The 19,601-nt window shown below is 40.8% G+C and overlaps 2 protein-coding genes and 2 long non-coding RNA genes across 8 annotated transcripts in view; 1 reads left to right on the top strand and 3 right to left on the bottom strand.

Moving 5' to 3' along the window:
* Nucleotides 1–2,624, bottom strand: part of LOC113009789 (uncharacterized) — an 11,314-nt gene extending 8,690 nt beyond the window's left edge. The window contains exons 1-5 of the mRNA XM_080292779.1: nt 2,527–2,624; nt 1,515–1,586; nt 1,245–1,346; nt 280–351; nt 10–111 (exon numbers count right to left, since the gene is read on the bottom strand). Coding sequence (XP_080148905.1) covers nt 10–111; nt 280–351; nt 1,245–1,346; nt 1,515–1,571 — 333 coding nt within the window. The 5' untranslated portion in view covers nt 1,572–1,586; nt 2,527–2,624. The remainder of the gene's footprint in view (nt 1–9; nt 112–279; nt 352–1,244; nt 1,347–1,514; nt 1,587–2,526) is intronic.
* A 1,204-nt stretch (nt 2,625–3,828) lies between these two features.
* LOC145421889 (uncharacterized) lies at nt 3,829–5,146 on the bottom strand. Its single transcript, XR_013903266.1, has 3 exons — nt 5,050–5,146; nt 4,087–4,158; nt 3,829–3,918 (listed from the first exon to the last, which is right to left on the bottom strand). It is a non-coding gene; the product is annotated as an uncharacterized LOC145421889 (long non-coding RNA).
* A 639-nt stretch (nt 5,147–5,785) lies between these two features.
* On the bottom strand, nt 5,786–8,368 carry LOC113025982 (uncharacterized). 2 transcript variants are annotated; one of them, XR_013903257.1, is made up of 4 exons: nt 7,030–8,368; nt 6,784–6,946; nt 6,473–6,665; nt 5,788–6,177 (listed from the first exon to the last, which is right to left on the bottom strand). It is a non-coding gene; the product is annotated as an uncharacterized LOC113025982 (long non-coding RNA). The 2 variants fall into 2 exon arrangements; XR_013903254.1 differs by having other exon boundaries at nt 5,786–6,665; nt 7,030–8,362.
* Nucleotides 8,369–8,542: 174 nt separating this feature from the next.
* On the top strand, nt 8,543–19,533 carry LOC113018070 (uncharacterized). Of its 4 annotated transcripts, none has more exons than XM_080292797.1 (6): nt 8,543–15,590; nt 18,142–18,177; nt 18,393–18,659; nt 18,739–18,984; nt 19,143–19,232; nt 19,313–19,533. In XM_080292797.1, exons 4-6 carry the CDS (start codon nt 18,888–18,890, stop codon nt 19,414–19,416), a joined length of 291 nt encoding a protein of 96 aa, XP_080148923.1. In that variant the 5' UTR covers nt 8,543–15,590; nt 18,142–18,177; nt 18,393–18,659; nt 18,739–18,887; the 3' UTR covers nt 19,417–19,533. The 4 variants fall into 4 exon arrangements, 2 of the variants coding, with proteins under 2 accessions (XP_080148923.1, XP_026016921.2); XM_026161136.2 differs by having other exon boundaries at nt 19,053–19,232; XR_013903248.1 differs by having other exon boundaries at nt 13,222–15,590.
* The last annotated feature ends 68 nt before the right edge of the window (nt 19,534–19,601 follow it).

The following is a 19,601-nucleotide window of genomic DNA, read 5'->3' as shown; positions in this document are numbered from 1 at the left end:
TATATTTACCCTTTCAGGCTCTGGATGTTTCAGGTCCAGATCATTGTTTGGAAAGCTGTTTGGTTGCGGCTTTAGGCAGCTCACAGTCTTCTGAATCTGGCTGGTCTCAGTCTTCGTGTGTAACAGATAGAGAATGAAGACAAAAGAACAGTAATCTGACAGTTACTAAAAATGCATCACTCAAGAGGATGAATAGACCATTTCACTATCGGCAAATAGCGTAAGGTACACATCGTGCATGAGAAACATTCATTAAAATCTGTCCTAGGTCAATGTTACCTCTTCAAAATCTTGCACTGAAGAAGAATGCATGGCTTCTGAGCCTTGCTGAGGCATTTCTTCATCAAGATCCTGCAACAAAGAAAAGATGGCACAAAGATTAGACCAAGTGCTCTTCTTGCAACTGTACTGGGCAGTCCTGTGCTTCTGTCTTTAATTTGCATGTGTGTGTGTGTGTGTGTGTGTGGGGGGGGGGGGGGGGGGGGGGCTTTCCACTCAAGAAATGTTTTCTTCTGAAAAAAATACTGGCTACAATAGTTAACAACTGATTCCTTTGCAATCATCCATCCTCTTCCACTTATCCTTATCAGGATTGTGGGGTAGCAGTTTTGGGGCCTATACCAGCTACCATAGGGCAGTACAACCTGGACAGATCACCAGTCTAACATGGAAGGACAAGCATTTGCATTCACACCAAAGGGCAGTTTTGAATCACCAGTTAACCTAACCCCATAAGCTACATCTTTGGACTGTGGGAAGAAGCCAGAGTACACAGCCAGAGAGAGCCCATGCATTACAGCAGTAAAAAGTGCCTAAAACAAGTTAAGAAGTTGTATAGTACTATCTATCTTAATGTTCAAGCCTGAGTTTCAAAAAATTTCAACATAGAAACAAAGCACATGCAGTCAGCTCTGCATGCTGTAGGTCAAACTGTCAAGACATACGAGAAGACCCCTCCTAAAACCAGAGTGATGTCACCATGAAGCAAACTTTGACGGAGTCCCCCAATAACAGTGTGGTCCTCCTAAGTCACATTTGGGTGGTTAACACACACACACACACACACACACTCAGATGTTATCCAGACTTGCACTTTGAAACAATGAAAAGGACCTACAAGCCACGGTCCATGTAAATCACATCACACCCAGGTGACTGCCAAACACACACACACACAGCATCCATAAAGAATGATGATAGATTAAATTATTAGTTCATTAAGTGGTACACTGGATTATATTTACCCTTTCAGGCTCTGGATGTTTCAGGTCCAGATCATTGTTTGGAAAGCTGTTTGGTTGCGGCTTTAGGCAGCTCACAGTCTTCTGAATCTGGCTGGTCTCAGTCTTCGTGTGTAACAGATAGAGAATGAAGACAAAAGAACAGTAATCTGACAGTTACTAAAAATGCATCACTCAAGAGGATGAATAGACCATTTCACTATCGGCAAATAGCGTAAGGTACACATCGTGCATGAGAAACATTCATTAAAATCTGTCCTAGGTCAATGTTACCTCTTCAAAATCTTGCACTGAAGAAGAATGCATGGCTTCTGAGCCTTGCTGAGGCATTTCTTCATCAAGATCCTGCAACAAAGAAAAGATGGCACAGAGATTAGACCAAGTGCTCTTCTTGCAACTGTACTGGGCAGTCCTGTGCTTCTGTCTTTAATTTGCATGTGTGTGTGTGTGTGTGTGTGTGTGTGTGTGGGGGGGGGGGGGGGGGGCTTTCCACTCAAGAAATGTTTTCTTCTGAAAAAAATACTGGCTACAATAGTTAACAACTGATTCCTTTGCAATCATCCATCCTCTTCCACTTATCCTTATCAGGATTGTGGGGTAGCAGTTTTGGGGGCCTATACCAGCTACCATAGGGCAGTACAACCTGGACAGATCGCCAGTCTAACATGGAAGGACAAGCATTTGCATTCACACCAAAGGGCAGTTTTGAATCACCAGTTAACCTAACCCCATAAGCTACATCTTTGGACTGTGGGAAGAAGCCAGAGTACACAGCCAGAGAGAGCCCATGCATTACAGCAGTAAAAAGTGCCTAAAACAAGTTAAGAAGTTGTATAGTACTATCTATCTTAATGTTCAAGCCTGAGTTTCAAAAAATTTCAACATAGAAACAAAGCACATGCAGTCAGCTCTGCATGCTGTAGGTCAAACTGTCAAGACATACGAGAAGACCCCTCCTAAAACCAGAGTGATGTCACCATGAAGCAAACTTTGACGGAGTCCCCCAATAACAGTGTGGTCCTCCTAAGTCACATTTGGGTGGTTAACACACACACACACACACACACACACACACACACACACACACACACACACACACACACACACACACTCAGATGTTATCCAGACTTGCACTTTGAAACAATGAAAAGGACCTACAAGCCACGGTCCATGTAAATCACATCACACCCAGGTGACTGCCAAACACACACACACACAGCATCCATAAAGAATGATGATAGATTAAATTATTAGTTCATTAAGTGGTACACTGGATTATATTTACCCTTTCAGGCTCTGGATGTTTCAGGTCCAGATCATTGTTTGGAAAGCTGTTTGGTTGCGGCTTTAGGCAGCTCACAGTCTTCTGAATCTGGCTGGTGTCAGTCTTCGTGTGTAACAGATAGAGAATGAAGACAAAAGAACAGTAATCTGACAGTTACTAAAAATGCATCACTCAAGAGGATGAATAGACCATTTCACTATCGGCAAATAGCGTAAGGTACACATCGTGCATGAGAAACATTCATTAAAATCTGTCCTAGGTCAATGTTACCTCTTCAAAATCTTGCACTGAAGAAGAATGCATGGCTTCTGAGCCTTGCTGAGGCATTTCTTCATCAAGATCCTGCAACAAAGAAAAGATGGCACAAAGATTAGACCAAGTGCTCTTCTTGCAACTGTACTGGGCAGTCCTGTGCTTCTGTCTTTAATTTGCATGTGTGTGTGTGTGTGTGTGTGTGGGGGGGGGGGGGGGGGGGGGGGGGCTTTCCACTCAAGAAATGTTTTCTTCTGAAAAAAATACTGGCTACAATAATTAACAACTGATTCCTTTGCAATCATCCATCCTCTTCCACTTATCCTTATCAGGATTGTGGGGTAGCAGTTTTGGGGCCTATACCAGCTACCATAGGGCAGTACAACCTGGACAGATCGCCAGTCTAACATGGAAGGACAAGCATTTGCATTCACACCAAAGGGCAGTTTTGAATCACCAGTTAACCTAACCCCATAAGCTACATCTTTGGACTGTGGGAAGAAGCCAGAGTACACAGCCAGAGAGAGCCCATGCATTACAGCAGTAAAAAGTGCCTAAAACAAGTTAAGAAGTTGTATAGTACTATCTATCTTAATGTTCAAGCCTGAGTTTCAAAAAATTTCAACATAGAAACAAAGCACATGCAGTCAGCTCTGCATGCTGTAGGTCAAACTGTCAAGACATACGAGAAGACCCCTCCTAAAACCAGAGTGATGTCACCATGAAGCAAACTTTGACGGAGTCCCCCAATAACAGTGTGGTCCTCCTAAGTCACATTTGGGTGGTTAACACACACACACACACACACACACACACACACACACACACACACACACACACACACACACACACACACACACACACTCAGATGTTATCCAGACTTGCACTTTGAAACAATGAAAAGGACCTACAAGCCACGGTCCATGTAAATCACATCACACCCAGGTGACTGCCAAACACACACACACACAGCATCCATAAAGAATGATGATAGATTAAATTATTAGTTCATTAAGTGGTACACTGGATTATATTTACCCTTTCAGGCTCTGGATGTTTCAGGTCCAGATCATTGTTTGGAAAGCTGTTTGGTTGCGGCTTTAGGCAGCTCACAGTCTTCTGAATCTGGCTGGTCTCAGTCTTCGTGTGTAACAGATAGAGAATGAAGACAAAAGAACAGTAATCTGACAGTTACTAAAAATGCATCACTCAAGAGGATGAATAGACCATTTCACTATCGGCAAATAGCGTAAGGTACACATCGTGCATGAGAAACATTCATTAAAATCTGTCCTAGGTCAATGTTACCTCTTCAAAATCTTGCACTGAAGAAGAATGCATGGCTTCTGAGCCTTGCTGAGGCATTTCTTCATCAAGATCCTGCAACAAAGAAAAGATGGCACAGAGATTAGACCAAGTGCTCTTCTTGCAACTGTACTGGGCAGGCCTGTGCTTCTGTCTTTAATTTGCATGTGTGTGTGTGTGTGTGTGTGTGTGTGTGGGGGGGGGGGGGGGGGGCTTTCCACTCAAGAAATGTTTTCTTCTGAAAAAAATACTGGCTACAATAGTTAACAACTGATTCCTTTGCAATCATCCATCCTCTTCCACTTATCCTTATCAGGATTGTGGGGTAGCAGTTTTGGGGCCTATACCAGCTACCATAGGGCAGTACAACCTGGACAGATCGCCAGTCTAACATGGAAGGACAAGCATTTGCATTCACACCAAAGGGCAGTTTTGAATCACCAGTTAACCTAACCCCATAAGCTACATCTTTGGACTGTGGGAAGAAGCCAGAGTACACAGCCAGAGAGAGCCCATGCATTACAGCAGTAAAAAGTGCCTAAAACAAGTTAAGAAGTTGTATAGTACTATCTATCTTAATGTTCAAGCCTGAGTTTCAAAAAATTTCAACATAGAAACAAAGCACATGCAGTCAGCTCTGCATGCTGTAGGTCAAACTGTCAAGACATACGAGAAGACCCCTCCTAAAACCAGAGTGATGTCACCATGAAGCAAACTTTGACGGAGTCCCCCAATAACAGTGTGGTCCTCCTAAGTCACATTTGGGTGGTTAACACACACACACACACACACTCAGATGTTATCCAGACTTGCACTTTGAAACAATGAAAAGGACCTACAAGCCACGGTCCATGTAAATCACATCACACCCAGGTGACTGCCAAACACACACACACACAGCATCCATAAAGAATGATGATAGATTAAATTATTAGTTCATTAAGTGGTACACTGGATTATATTTACCCTTTCAGGCTCTGGATGTTTCAGGTCCAGATCATTGTTTGGAAAGCTGTTTGGTTGCGGCTTTAGGCAGCTCACAGTCTTCTGAATCTGGCTGGTCTCCGTCTTCGTGTGTAACAGATAGAGAATGAATATACAGTGCATTTTTGAAGAGGCTTTTGAAACATTAAATAAACTGTATGAGAAAGATAAGTTTCAAGCTATTGTCTTTAAAATATTCACTGTCATGTATAGAGAATTTAAGGCCCTATGATTAAGAGACAAATAGTCAGTGTGATTTCTTTATTTTTTAAGCCATTGCTAAAGGAGTAAAACAATCACCTGTAGCAGCAACGAACTGTCACTAGGGCCCATTTATCTTCAAGGGACAAAATTTAAAATGAATCTAACTAAAGAGGCTACACAGCAAAATCTCCAGTGTTAAATTAACACTAGAGAGTGTCTATATGGGTCCACACAACACTGTTGAGTGTTGAATTAACACTTTTGACAGTGTTATATGTTTAAAAGTAACCTAGTCAGTTTTGAAGATTAACAAAGACTAACACTGAGCAGTGCTGATTTTCTAACACTGGAATATTTCTAACATTTTGAGTTATTTTCCAGTGTTAGAAAATCAGCACTGCTCAGTGTTAGCCATTGTTAATCTTCAAAACTGACTAGGTTACTTTTAAACATATAACACTGTCAAAAGTGTTAATTTAACACTCAACAGTGTTGTATTTAACACTCAGAGGTGTGGACCCTTATAGACACTCTCCAGTGTTAATTTAACACTGGAGATTTTGCTGTGTAGAATCACATTAAACATCAATCACTGTTAAAATTTAGAAACCGAAAGCCATTTTTTATTTCTGCATACCTGCTGATATTTTTTTAGTGCTTTTAGAGGGCTTTGATGTGGCAGCCATCACAATTGCCTGTTTTCCATTAGTACCTACCCCTGTTTTTCCAGTAGGTTATAGTACCATGTAGTTTTTCAGTAACTACTGCACCAAGGTTCCAAGTGATCCAAAGTGATCAGAAAATTTGACATAGACTGAATGCCACCAGGTGGCTGGTCAATGGTGTCACTCGATAAGTTATGAGTGCGCCTCCTTCGTGAAAATCCAAGCCATCATTTTTGAAACTCTGAAATGTTTGAAATAGCGACCAAAATTAACAGCGTGATCCCTGAATTGAACACTAAAGTATAGACTGAGCAGCAGGCATTTTGTCACCTTGACGTCCATGCTTGCTGTGGCATTTATATCACTGGATGCTCGGCTGCATTGCTATAGTTACCCCAGGCACAGTAGGTGATACTCAATTTCAGTGAAAAACTAGATGCCCTAAGTCACGTTAAGCCAATTTGAGTAGGTACAAATGTAAAAATGGCTTAGGGTATGCAATTTATCAGTTCCAAAAAGTACAATTGTAGAAATACCTTGCATCTCCAGAGCCAATCCGAGTCACCATAATTATAGTCTATTTCTTCGCCTGGACTTATGTCTCTGCTTGCAAATAAGCATAGATGGGGCTTTCCATTGATATTTAATATTTTCATCTTAGCACTTGGACTGATGTGGTTGTCGTTGACAAGTCTGCCTAATGACCCATCTTCTTGAGATGCATCCACACTGTGGGGTTAGGCAAAAAAGTATTAGCTTAACTAGTTAGTTAGGAAGCTTTTTTTTTCATAAATCAAAAGCAATGTGTCATTTAATCTTAATCAAACTACACTGATATAATACGCACCACCAGAGTTTTCCATCAAACTTGAATTCAAACATGAACACCTTCAGGCTGTCATGATAAACTCTGTGTCTCCGCTCACATTCTTCTTTTGTTATGAGTTTACCTCTGTATTCCAAAAGAAAGTCTCCTTTTTGGAATGGAACAGTCGTGAAAATGCCCCGACCTGAATTGCAGAGGCATACCAAGTGAGTGACAAAAGACAAAGTGACAAACTCCAAATCTAATCCAAACTAAAGACCAACTTACCTTTGAAGGCATTTATGTAGTGGATATCAAGTCCCAGTTTGTCCCTTCCAGCAGAAACATGACAGACTGCATCCTCCCGTGGAGGAATGCGTCTCCTTCGCATGTTCTCCTGTACGATTGGCTGTATTACCAAAGCATATAAAGTATTACGATTATCGTCATCATTGTCATCATCATCAGTAGTAGCAGAACTAGCAGTAGTGTAGTTTACAGCATAAACACAGCTGACTTATTCATAGTGCTAATTTATGCCTTCTTTTAAAATGTTAAAGGCCTAGTACTCAAAATGGCGACATGTGACATTTCTGTAATGGCGACTGCAGAGAGTGATACAAGTACTGAGAAAGCTTAGGCATCAAAACTGTAAGAAGTTTTTTCTTCAGGCATATAAATAAATACACGACTAAATACACTTATACCCTTGCTTTTATTTTAGGGCTGTCAGCAGAATGACAGACATTGGACAAACTGCCCGAAATTAGCTAACAGCGACATCAGGGATTTTGACTCAGACTGCGCTGGTTTAATTGTTAATCGCGTTAGTCGCGATGTCGGCATTAACACGTTTAAGCCACAATAATGCTTTAACACCGAGTAAATCCTAACACGGGTTAGCCCGCTTTATCGCGTTGACGCGGTTAGTCGTCAGCCCTATTTTATTTACTCAATGACAAACGCTGGGGCCGTTTTACTTCTTCAAAGACTCACTAACAGTCCATAAAGCATAAATTAAACCAGTTTAATATAGGCCTGTGCACCTATAATTTCATATAGTATTAAAGTCATGGTGCATTTTACATTAAAAAAGGCTTACCTTTGTGTTTTTAATCCGTCTTCGTATTGCCGTCGACATACACTTGTTAAAGGGCACGCGCGCGAAAGTTGTGGCGCCGTTTCCTGTAGGTACCGCCTATATATATAGCCTACCAATCACAATGACTTCCGGCCGTGTGTATTGAAAATGTGTATTAAATTGCAGTACCTACACACATCCACTCTAACTCGAAACGTCGCTGTGCAATACACTGGAATACACAAAAATCAGGTGAGGGGTATAGGTGGACTTTTAAGAAAATCAGAAAATCTTTTAATTATAGTTTAATAAATGAATTTACACTACAGTTTAAGCAAATACAGGTCAAAAGATAAATAATGACCTCATAAGAAGTAGAAAAAATTATTATTTAGACACTTAAAAATGCATTTACAAGTCATGTTTTAGGGGGACACATGAATACACAGCAAAAAGTCGAAATGTCCCCGGAGCCCAGGTACAGCGCAGGTCAAATGTCAATCCATACCACATAGACGCACTCACACACACACACACACACACACACAGAGGGAGAGAGCTGCCGAATTTAAATCCACCAATCAGAGTGGCTGTTTACGTTTTCCCGCCAAAACAGGTGCATCTTTTTACACACGCAGCAGCACAGAGAGGCACAGGATTATTGCAGCCTATTTCTCATAGTGAGGACTCCCCTCAAACAAATGACCATAATTTCCTAACCGTAGGGGCTAGAGCGGTCATTCTTACACTGTTTTGTTCAGAAGAGATGGGGGAATCTTCCAGTGTTAACAATTTATCATTAAAATGTGAATTTTTAGAGATATATGACATGGATGACTTGTTGACTTAGAAGCCACGAATTCCCCAATATGCAAATATGAATGCCTGAGACCACATATATGATTGGCTGGCTGGGAAGCCGTGCAGGCCCTGATTTGTGGATTTGAATTCCTCAGCCCTCAGATATGATTGGCTGGCTTAGAAGCCATGAAGGCCCCAATATGCAAATTTGAATGCCTCAGGACACATATATGATTGGCTGGGAAGCCGTGCAGGCCCTGATTTGAAAATTTGAATTTCTCAGTCCTCACAGAGGATTGGCTGCCTGGGGACCTGGCAGAAATATATAGAAATACTATGATTAAGCATAAATACTACATTCTCTTGGCAGAACTGGAGCGCAAACGTTTTACTGCCTGAAACTAAATACAGCTGGCTGCACAGGAAAAACCCATTCAAAAGACAGTGTATACCCTATATGTATTTTACATTGTCAAGTTGTTATTTGACATTAGCATTAAGGGGTTGTGTTTAATTTTTCCTACTGTTGCAGTGTTTTTTTTTAACATTTAAAGGAACGTGGTTATAAAACAGCATAATCAGCAAACATACAATAAGCAGACATGCACCCATACAATTAAAAGCAGTAATGTTGGTACTTTTAGTCTTTACTGTTTATTTAAGTTTTTGTCCAATATCTGTTAATTTGTAATTAAAAAAAACAAAAAATGTCCTTATCATTTTTTCTGGTTGTACTGTATATAAAGGTCAGATCCAAAATGGTTGTTTATTGTGCTCAGGTTTTGTGTGCACTCTAGTGTTTCACAGGGTGGAGCCCACATACACATAATGCACTTTGTGCAGTGTTCCAACATCTCAACCCCTTGGCTTATAATTACTTCAGTCTCCTGCAGATCTAATTGCACTGGTGTTATTACTGACAAACAGCCCTGACCCACTGAGGTATAGACTCCACTGGACTTCTGAAGGTGTGCTGAGATCTGAGGAATTTAAAGGCCAAGTCAACACCTCAAATTTGTTAGCCTCCTCACACAAACTGCGATGCACCATGTATTCTTACACCATTCTTTCAGAACCAACATCACCAGCATCTTTTTGGCAGTTTGAGCCACAGTCACTTTTCTGTTGGATAGAACCACCTTTAACTCACTGTGTGCATTAGTCGCTGTTTTAACCACTGTTCCTTCCTTGGACCACAGTTGATGCCGACTACTGCAGATGGGAACACCCCACAAGACACCCACATGACTCAGTCATCTAGCCATGACAGTTTGTCCCTAGATCTACACCGTGTTCCAAATTATTATGCAAATTGTATTTTTCTCTGATTTCCCTAAATATTTGTTGCAAATTACAGTCAGCATATGTGTTTGACTCAAATACACACTGACCCAAACACACACATGTGTGTGCTTGAGTCTGGGGTGGACCGGCTGGCGGCGTGCCAGCAGCAGAACCAGGCAAGGATGAGGAGAAGGATGAGGCAGAAGCTGCTGCTGAAGCCGAACCAGGTGGGGCTGGAGTTGGTGCAGAGGCCGGGCCAGGCGACACTGAAGCTGATGCAGCAGGCGATGATGAGAATGAAGAAGCTGCTGCTGCGGCAGGCGAGGATGATGAAGCTGATGCTGCCGCAGCCCTGGAGTGAGTAGTAGTCTCTAATGTTGCCAGCTCTTGAGGAACAGGTCCATTGTGAAACAGTTTGTCTCCCTGCTCAGAAACAGCGGTGGAAAAACAGTCCTTTGAGGGGTGTATGGACATAGCTTCCTGTAGAGGGGCGAGTGAAAATTGTGACTCAGCCATTAACTAAACTATGGGTTGTAGCGATGCTAGTGGTGATGGTGGCTGAGTGGCTGACTGAAGTGGCAGCAGAACAGGTAATTGTGTTCCTAGGGAGGCTAACGGTTGAGCTACAGACTGGGAAGCTAGTGGCTGGACATAAAACTGAGCCGGTGAATGGCGATAAAGTCCTGGCTCGGAAGGAGCGGCAGAGACACAGTCTTTCGGTTTTGCAGAGGGTTTATAGATACCCACTTGGGAAGGGTCCATTACCACAAAGGTAGATAAACTACCCATACTGTCTCTCATCCCACTCTGAATAGCCCCAGAAAACAAAGTCCTGGAATCTGGGGAAGCCAAAGCATCCCACTCACTCACCGCATTTGTCTGCTCGAAAGTGAATGCAGACGGGGGGTTAAGTCCAAGATCAAAAATGAGAAATTCCTGCTCCCACGGACATAGCGAGCCCAGGAGCCATGGGAGACCGGTCACCAGACGCTGTAGCCGCCTCTCTATAGCGCGCTGGGACTTGTCATCTGGGTTTTCCAGCCACAGGTCGATGAGCTCTTGTGTGGCATCGATGAGATTCTCCCGTAGCTCCTTAGACAGATTAAGTGCTGCTGGGTCCATTTGGTGGTCGCGTCGTACTGTCACGACTGGGGCAGCAGCTGTGTGATGTGTGGAAGGAGGACTCAAATGCAGCACTTATTCAGATGTGAGGGTGATTTATTAAGAATACCAAACATTAGTGATGGTCCGCTTGAAGCTGAAGCTCCGGTGCGTGTGTCAAAAAAATCAACACACTGCTTCAGAAGCACTGTGTCGAAGCTTGATTCGTTTGGCCAGAGTCACATGATCAGTGACGTCCGAAGCTTCATTTAGAACCTGACTGCTTCGGTGTCTGATTCAATGGTTTATAAGGAAGCGAATCATTCGCGGGATTTGTGGAGTGTTTTGATGGTGACAGATAGCGAACCACTGATCATTCTACTGAGAGGTTTGGAGCCAGCGAGGAATAGAGGAGGTTCTGTTGTGTGGGAGTATTTTGAGTTGATTTTTGTCAATCGGGTGGGTTTTCCAGCTTTGTGTTCTGGCCGTTTGCTTTTGTTTTGTGCGTGTTTATTATATCTGAAAACGGGAAAAAGGTAAAATGTCAAAAATCTGCTTCCATAATATAAATATCATTAAATAACTTTAGAAAAACTTCCACTTGACTCTTTACATGTAATGTTGTAAAAATATATATTTTATTGTTTAATTAATCTGAAAATGTTAGTCTGCCAAATGTGCAGCAATTGAATTTATTTATTCTCTTTAGCTGATAGTTTGTGGGGCCCAGGTAGACTTTATAACTGCATCTCTACCAGTTTCTCTGCACTCCAGCCTCCTCTGTGCCATGTGAAGGGATCTTCCTTAAGCCAGGAGAAATTATCTCCACGAAAAGGAACAGGTTCGGCCATCGCACACTAGAACAAATTCTCTTTTTAAATAAAAATGAAAAAGGGTTACCGTCAATGCATCATGTTTTTAATTTGCAAGTTCATAAGCATTTTCCTTTTCCATTTCACAATCAATTCTTCCCCAGGTCAAAAATATGTCTGGGAAAATTTCCTTAATATAATATTATTTATAAATACACCCCTCCGGCGATTAATTGCATACCTGCATGGAGGCAAGACCTCACAGCAGAAGCCTACTCCATAATGTGTTGTACATTATTATATGTATATATATGTAACGTGGTATTTTTCAATTATTGTATTTACCAACATCAAGAAGTCACAAGCAAAGAAAGACCACACCATGATGCATATTTAAACAAGGAGAGTTTACCAGTCAAAACTATTTATTAAACACATAAAACACATTTTCTTAACCACCAAAAAATACACGTTCAAAGCAACAAAACGGCGGCCCAATATCAGACAGGATTCCACTCTGTAGAGTGAGCAATCATAATGAAGCTGTTGGTTTTATTTTGTGGATTCAAGCTGCTCTTCATATTTTTGGCCACCAGATGTCACCAGAGAGGACTGTGTTGAAAAGCTTCGAGTAATGAACCGTTTTTCAATACAAGCTTCAATGCTTCAGAAAGCTTCATTTGGCCATCACTACCAAACATAAAGTAGGGATGGCAAAACAGAACTATGGATGAACTAAACTGGGAGAAACTAAACCAAAGAGTAGAAAACCTGAGCACGCAGGGAGAGCACGCAGGGAGAGCACGCAGGGGATGAACACAGATGACACGACAAGGAGCACAGGCAGACACCCAGGATAAATACACACACCAGGTAATTAGGAAATGGCAGACAGGCGGGGACACAGCTGGAACTAATGGACATAACGAGACACAAACCTACAAAGTAAAACAGGAAACTCACAGACTGTTTTACACTACCAACTGGGGACACGAACAGAACACAGAGGGGAGGCACAGGTAGGGATGATAGAAACACACAACTCAAACCCTAAGAACAAATACAAAATCAGAAAAAAATAGAAAAATGATAATAATAATAAACTTAAAGCGCTGGGTCACCGACCCAGGACCATGACAATCAGGCTGCGAATTGATACTGGAACTTGAAAATTAAAAAATGTCATGACCTGTGTTGTATGTTAACACTATTAGAAGGAAAAATAACTTGAACTCCAATTTTGAAAACACACTCAACAGTTGTTTTATATAAAGCTCCGACTTTATTATGAGTCTGCATGAAGTTCCTGCTGTGCACTGGGAGAGAGTCCTGTAACTCTTTGTCTGAAAAATACAGTATATAATGACAATGTTGGGCAAGTCATTTTGAAAAAGTAATTTTTAAAAAAGTAATGAAAAAGTTACTAGTTACTTGTTCAAAAAAGTTACTGAGTTTTGCAAACAATAAAGTTATTTGCAGCTATTTATCTAAAAATGCAGCCAAGGTGTTTTTTTTAAATAACCATTTCAAACTATTTGCAAAACAACCAGGTGTTCTGCATCAAATAAGATGCCATACAAGTTATTTTTGCCATTCCAAAAAATAATTTCTGTCCACTAAGATAAAGGAGAACATCACAAGCCTGATACCCGAAGGCCTGACAGCAGGTGGTGTATCACTGTTTTTAACCTGGAGACAGTATTTACAATTAAATCTGCCTTTGGTAGCTTTTTGGCAGCAATTGTGTCAGTCACCTCATTGTTCTGACACACACAACAAAACTATCCACTACACAACACACTCACTTTATACTTCAAACACGCTAAACGTCACAAATCTCTCACATCTCAAAACTCTCTCTCTCTCTCTCTCTCTCTTGCTCTCTCGCTGCCATCACTGCTAAAACTTCCCTCTCTCTTCCTAAACAACCAAATGCCGCGTTGCCATTAGATTTTTTTCATTGGTTGACATGGGACATTTATACACCAATAGCAAAGGTTAGGGGTTTTTTTTGTTTTTGTTTTATTCACAGGCACAGAGTGCTTTGGAGCGCTGTCCTTAGAAAATCCAGTTTTTACCATTTTTCCCACAGTAAATATAGTATAACGATAACAATAGTATTCAGGGGAAAAAAAACATAATAAAAAAACATAATGAATAATAAATCTGGTTTTACAAAAGCTGGTGTATAGTTTGAAGTCCACACTTTTTCCGTCAATTTTTCCGTCTGTCCTGCTCACATCTCCAGTGTGTTGTCTTCAGTGTGTCTTCACTCCACATTGGCCACTTTTGCTAGTTAAAACAAAGGAAGCGGCACATAAGGATGCTGTCAACAACTTTATTTAGCTGCATATATACGAATGTAAACCACATTATTGGCTGGAGCAGCCAGCCAGTCACCGGTCACTTACTGACTCATACTGCATAACAGCACAGAAAGAATTGTCACGTATTTATTTTAATTTCAATGCAGGTTAGATTTTTTTGGTGTGCAGCGCAGATTTTCTGTTCGCAGAGACCAGCACTGCGCAATTGCGCACACTTAGAGGTTAGAGGGGACATTGTTGCAGTTATGCTCATAGTGTCTTTTACAATACACATGGACTCTGACTTAAAAATTAGTGCCTAAAATAAAAACAGGGACTCTGGTCATCATTTCATTGATCATTTTGTGTATTATGATTATGTTCTGGAACTTAAATGTGCATGTTTTTCACAGCACATGGTGAGTGTTTTAATGTTCTGTAATCCATTCTTTCACTGTTTAAGTTTACACTGAACACACAGAAATGGAAATATTAAAAAATGGAAAATAATATGATGCCTTTGATCCATTTAACGTTTTCCCTGGCACAATGGAGGTGGTCTTGAAGCATGCTGGTAATACTGCCTGGGCAAGCAAGAGGTTAAAGATGTCTGTATAGACCCCGTGCTCAGCAAGTGCTCAAAGCACACATTCAGGAATGTTGTCAGGGCCAGCACCTTTGCGAGTGTTGATTCTGCTCAGTGCATTATGGACATCTGTGATGGTAAGAGTGAGTTTTTTCACAGTTTTTGGGGGTAGTGTTTTCAGGAAGTCAGTGGTGGTCAACCTGCCTGAAGCCTTTCAGCCATGACAGCACATCAGTGGTTAAAGCAGAGAGATGCAATCAGTCAAACAGCATTCGTACCACCTCCAGCTCACTTCCTCTCAGCTGAACTGTGGTCAGCTACAGGAAGATGCAAGTTGTTTCCACGAATCAACAACATGATCAACACAACCAATGTCTAAGATAAAAATTAAATAAATCATTGATGATGATCATTATTGAGATAAGAATAGTTTGCCCTGTAATGACAAAGACATAATCCTGTCAGTAAAGGCACCATGCGGGCGATCTATAAATATCTTTTTTTTTTGTTATTTACATGATTTTGGTGGGGATTTGTGTGTGTGTGGTTTCCTGACTGACTTCAGCCACTCACAATGTTTGTTTGTTTGTTTTTTAAAGTCAGTGAAGGGATCTGCTCCCCTTTATGTCAACTAAATTTGTTGGGGCCCATGTCTACAGTCACTTAACAGTCAGTTTGACTATTTTAAAGCTTTTTTTTCTCTTGTATTTGTTGCAGTCAGACAAAGAAACTTTGCTTCCGCTAAAAACCACAACACTTACATCCTGTCACAGAGCAGAGGATTACGGTTTGACTTTAACTGACCGTGAACTGGTTAAAGTGTTGACCTGATATCACAGAGAGTAGGATGAAGAACACATCTCTGCTGTGGCTGCTCAGTAAGTACACTGAAATGATTATCTATGAATATCTGTCATTTCTTCAGGAACATGCATTCAGGTTGGATTAGAATAGGACGGCAGTAGATGAGTTTTTATCAAGGACACCAAAAAGAAGGAAGAGGGTCAACAGGGAATCAGAATATTTCATAATAAATTAATACAGTGCAGAAAATTGACATGGATACACTGATTTACAGTTTTGTGTACATCCGTCATACAGATGCATGACATTTAGTGTAGCTTAATGTGGTTTTTGTTCAACAGCAATTTTAAAAAAATTCTAAAAGAAGCTACTTTCATAAATATCAGAAGGTATAAAGGTACAAAGATTTCTCTATCCAAAAACTAAAATTCCTCTGTTTGAATTTCTCAGTTTTTTGTGTATTTGTATCTTGGTTCTGTATTTTGCACTGTTGACATTTAGCTAGTGTCGAGAAGGGAAATTATTTTACTGCTATTGTTAAATAATTGTCATTATTACCATTGCATTAATAATATAATCTGGAGTTTATATTGCATTCAGGGGTAGAACAGTGTGTGTCTTTCAGAAAGGCTAAAAGTCACAGGCTGACAGGAAACAGGCTTGCAGAGAGTTTGCAGAACTCTCTGCTTATGCACACAGTTATTATGTTTAGTAGAGGTTCCTGATTAAAACATTTATTTAGTAAAAGTCATATCCATAGTTTCAGTTCGATTATTACATATACGAGAGTGGTTTCTGTCTCTCTGTCTGGTGAGGGGTCAGGAGCTAGTCGCGAGGTGAAACAGGGTGCAATTGTGGGTAGCACACAGACGCAGACACACACACACTTTTAGTTAGATTCATTTATGGGGGAAAGTTTAATCATGTTTTGCTGGGGTTGCAATAAGAGCAGTTTGTCGCAGAACTGCTGCGAGCATCCGGCAGTGACAGGATGCACCTGTTATGAAGATGGAAGACGATGTTCTTTTAAACTGTGTTAAAAGGTCATTGTGGTTTTGATTTGATCTATGTATAAAATGTATCTGTGACGTATGAAGGGGCGTCAGTAAACAAACCCTGATGCTATAAAATATCTGTTCATGCTTTGATTAAGTCGAGGACTACTGGCTGTCTGCGTACAGAGTGTCTTCCCACGCGTGTATTCATTAAAATCATCGTTTGACTTCACCCGGCCGGATTGGTGTGGTTATTCTTCGATCACCTCTTGTACCCTTCCTCAATATTGAATCTTAACACTTGTTATTATTTCTTATGGTTCATTGGTCTTTATATCAGTTTACCTGATACTAGTTCCTTTTGCTGTTATTTCAGTTCTTCTGTCCTGATGCTCATTTATTCTGTGTGTCGTGGGTTTGTGGCTTTATTTTTGGTTTTAAGATAGATGTTATGTTTGTGCTCCATAGTCTTTGTTCATGATGTTAGTTTTGCTTTTCTGGTGCTTCTTAATTTCTTGTTATGCTTCTAGTTCCTTGACATTTTATGACGAGCCTTTTGTGTTCTTATTCTGTTCATTCAGTCTTGCCTCCATGTTTGTCTTCTCTCTCTATGTTAAATTCACATATGTGAGCTTATCTAGAGAGTATTTTAAATTCAGGGAATTTAAAATAGAAAGTAGCTCGTCCACAGAAGGACTGGTAGCTCCCCTTACGATAAGGGTTCAGCTCGCGCGAACAGGTGTGAATGTGAATGTGTGTGTTTAGTTAGTTTGTTTGTTTGCTTGTTTTAATCAATTTTAAATCATTATTATCATTATTTGTTTTTGTTTCTAATGTCTCTGTAAAGCACTTTGAATCACCTTGTTGTTGAATTGTGCTATACAAATAAATTTGCCTTGCCTTGCCTTATCTGTTACTTGCTGTTGTATTTTATTTCATTTTGGTTGACTTTTGTCTCTTAAGTCTCTAGTTAATTCACCCTGTTCTTGTTATTCCTGATTTATTCCCACCTTTATACTCTCCCCTTGTCTGTCATCGTGCCTGCAATGCAGTGTGCTCCTGTTTTTTGTCTTTCCCTAGATTCCTAGTTTTGTACTCCAGCACTGCCTTGTTTTGTTTTTTGTATTTTGAACAATTTCAGCATTAAAGCTGTTTTGAGTTTGTTTCCCTTGTTGTGAGTCCAGCATATGTGTCCAACCAACTGTTTTAATGAAAAACCGACTTAATATGTACTACTCGGTAAGTTTATCTATAATAATATAACAACATATGGTACTTAAATCTTTAAAATATCTGGTGTGCAGTACAATGTTTTAATCCAAGATACAGCTGAGCTGAAGTTGAAAGGTGCAAAACAAAGAAATGCTTAAACATAGTATAAAGTATGTAGAATTTCCATTAACTACTCAAGTAAATATACTACTTTTCCCTGCTGATATTAACAGATTATCAGCACTATAGTCCAGCACACATGCCTCTGTGTAGGACACGAAAGAGAAAACTGTTTCATCCTTTCTACGCTTATCAGTGGACAACTCAGACTGTGTTCTTCACAGTTGGGTGGATTTGTTTTTACTCCTGTTTAGTTAAATGTCAAACTCAAATCTACCTGAGTTTCATTTCTCTTTAGTTCTGATCTCACTGCTGAGCTGCACAACAAACCAAGGTCAGTAACCTTCTTCTGTCACAGTTTAAACCTGACATGAACTGAACCTCACTAAGTGCCTCGTCCTTTTTTGAGCTTTCTTGTAGCATGACATGACAATCATGCAGAAACTGATCACTTCAGCCTGCTAAATATTTAACCCTCATAGGTATAAAGAAAGTAGAGTCACATCATTTATTTTATGTGATAGAAATTACTAAATATTCTCTTCACAGCTCGTCTGACTGTGAGTCCCAGCAGTTCTCAGTTTTTTATTAGAGATTTTGTGTCTCTGAGCTGTGAGGAGGACGACAGCTCTGCTGGATGGACTCTAAGGAGAAACACAAGCAAACAACAGAGGACTCAGTGTGGAACAGATGGGTGGGGAAAACCAGCTGGTTCTTCCTGTAACATCAGTTACATTTACACTTCACACAGTGGAGTTTACTGGTGTGAGTCCAGAGAGGGTCCCATCAGTAACATGGTTAACCTGACAGTCACTGGTAAGCTGAGTGTGTGGAGTTAGTGTTGATGAAGCTGTGTGTAAATGGATGAAATGCTGTAGTTTGTCTCTGTGTTGAGGTGGATCAGTGATCCTGCAGAGTCCTGTCCTCCCTGTGATGGAGGGAGATGACGTCACTCTGCTCTGTAAAACAAAGACCACTCCCTCCAACCTCCCAGCTGCTTTCTATAAAGATGGCTCCCTCATCCGGAAGTAGCCTACAGGTCACATGACCATCCAGCATGTTTCCAGGTCTGATGAAGGCCTCTACAAGTGTGACATCAGCGGTCATGGAGAGTCTCCATCCAGCTGGATCACTGTCACAGGTGAGGAGCTTCACTCTGATTTCACCTCTTATTTTGTCCATATATTCACTGACCAGAACTCTCTGCAGGGAGACCTACAACCACAACCTCGCCCACCGCCTCTACAAATATGTACCCTACCTCTGCTTTGCCCCCTTCCTCCACCACCCTCCCTCTAGTGATCAGGCTGGTCTGTCACCTGGTGGTGTTCTGTCCATACTTCATCTCCACTCTCCTCTTGGTGTCTTTATATCAACACAGAGCCAAAGGTAAGACTCTGAGTATCCTTGATTATTTATCAAACTCAATTGCTTTTGCCTCAAAAATATCTGATGACCTCATGTTACAGGAAATGACCCCAACGTCATCTTGGCAACAGCAGCCAATGCTGAGCAGAGAATGCTTGAGGACTATGATGATATTGCGGCGGTGACCTCTGAGCATCAGTTCTGAGCTCCATCAAATTGTGGTTTTGAGTGAATTTTATGTGACTGTGTGAATTTTATGTGACATCACAATGCGAGTCTTTGTTTGTGTGAACTTTATGAGTACATTTTGATTGTTCTGTCAGCTTTTTTTTTACATGTCAGTATGACAGAGAGAGCTTGTTGACATCCTGATGTTGCTGTGGCACATTT

Source organism: Astatotilapia calliptera, chromosome 3, assembly GCF_964374335.1.
Source record: "Astatotilapia calliptera chromosome 3, fAstCal68.1, whole genome shotgun sequence".
In the NCBI taxonomy this organism is placed as follows: Eukaryota; Metazoa; Chordata; class Actinopteri; order Cichliformes; family Cichlidae; genus Astatotilapia; species Astatotilapia calliptera.
This window is presented reverse-complemented; position numbering and strand designations above follow the sequence as displayed.

Excerpts from the sequence above, each read along its gene's own strand:
- LOC113018070 (XM_026161136.2), top strand. The coding sequence starts at position 18,888 with ATGACCATCCAGCATGTTTCCAGGTCTGATGAAGGCCTCTACAAGTGT. Across the intron at positions 18,985-19,052 it reads CAGCTGGATCACTGTCACAG|GGAGACCTACAACCACAACC; the intron begins GTGAGGAGCTTC and ends AACTCTCTGCAG. Across the intron at positions 19,233-19,312 it reads ATATCAACACAGAGCCAAAG|GAAATGACCCCAACGTCATC; the intron begins GTAAGACTCTGA and ends CTCATGTTACAG.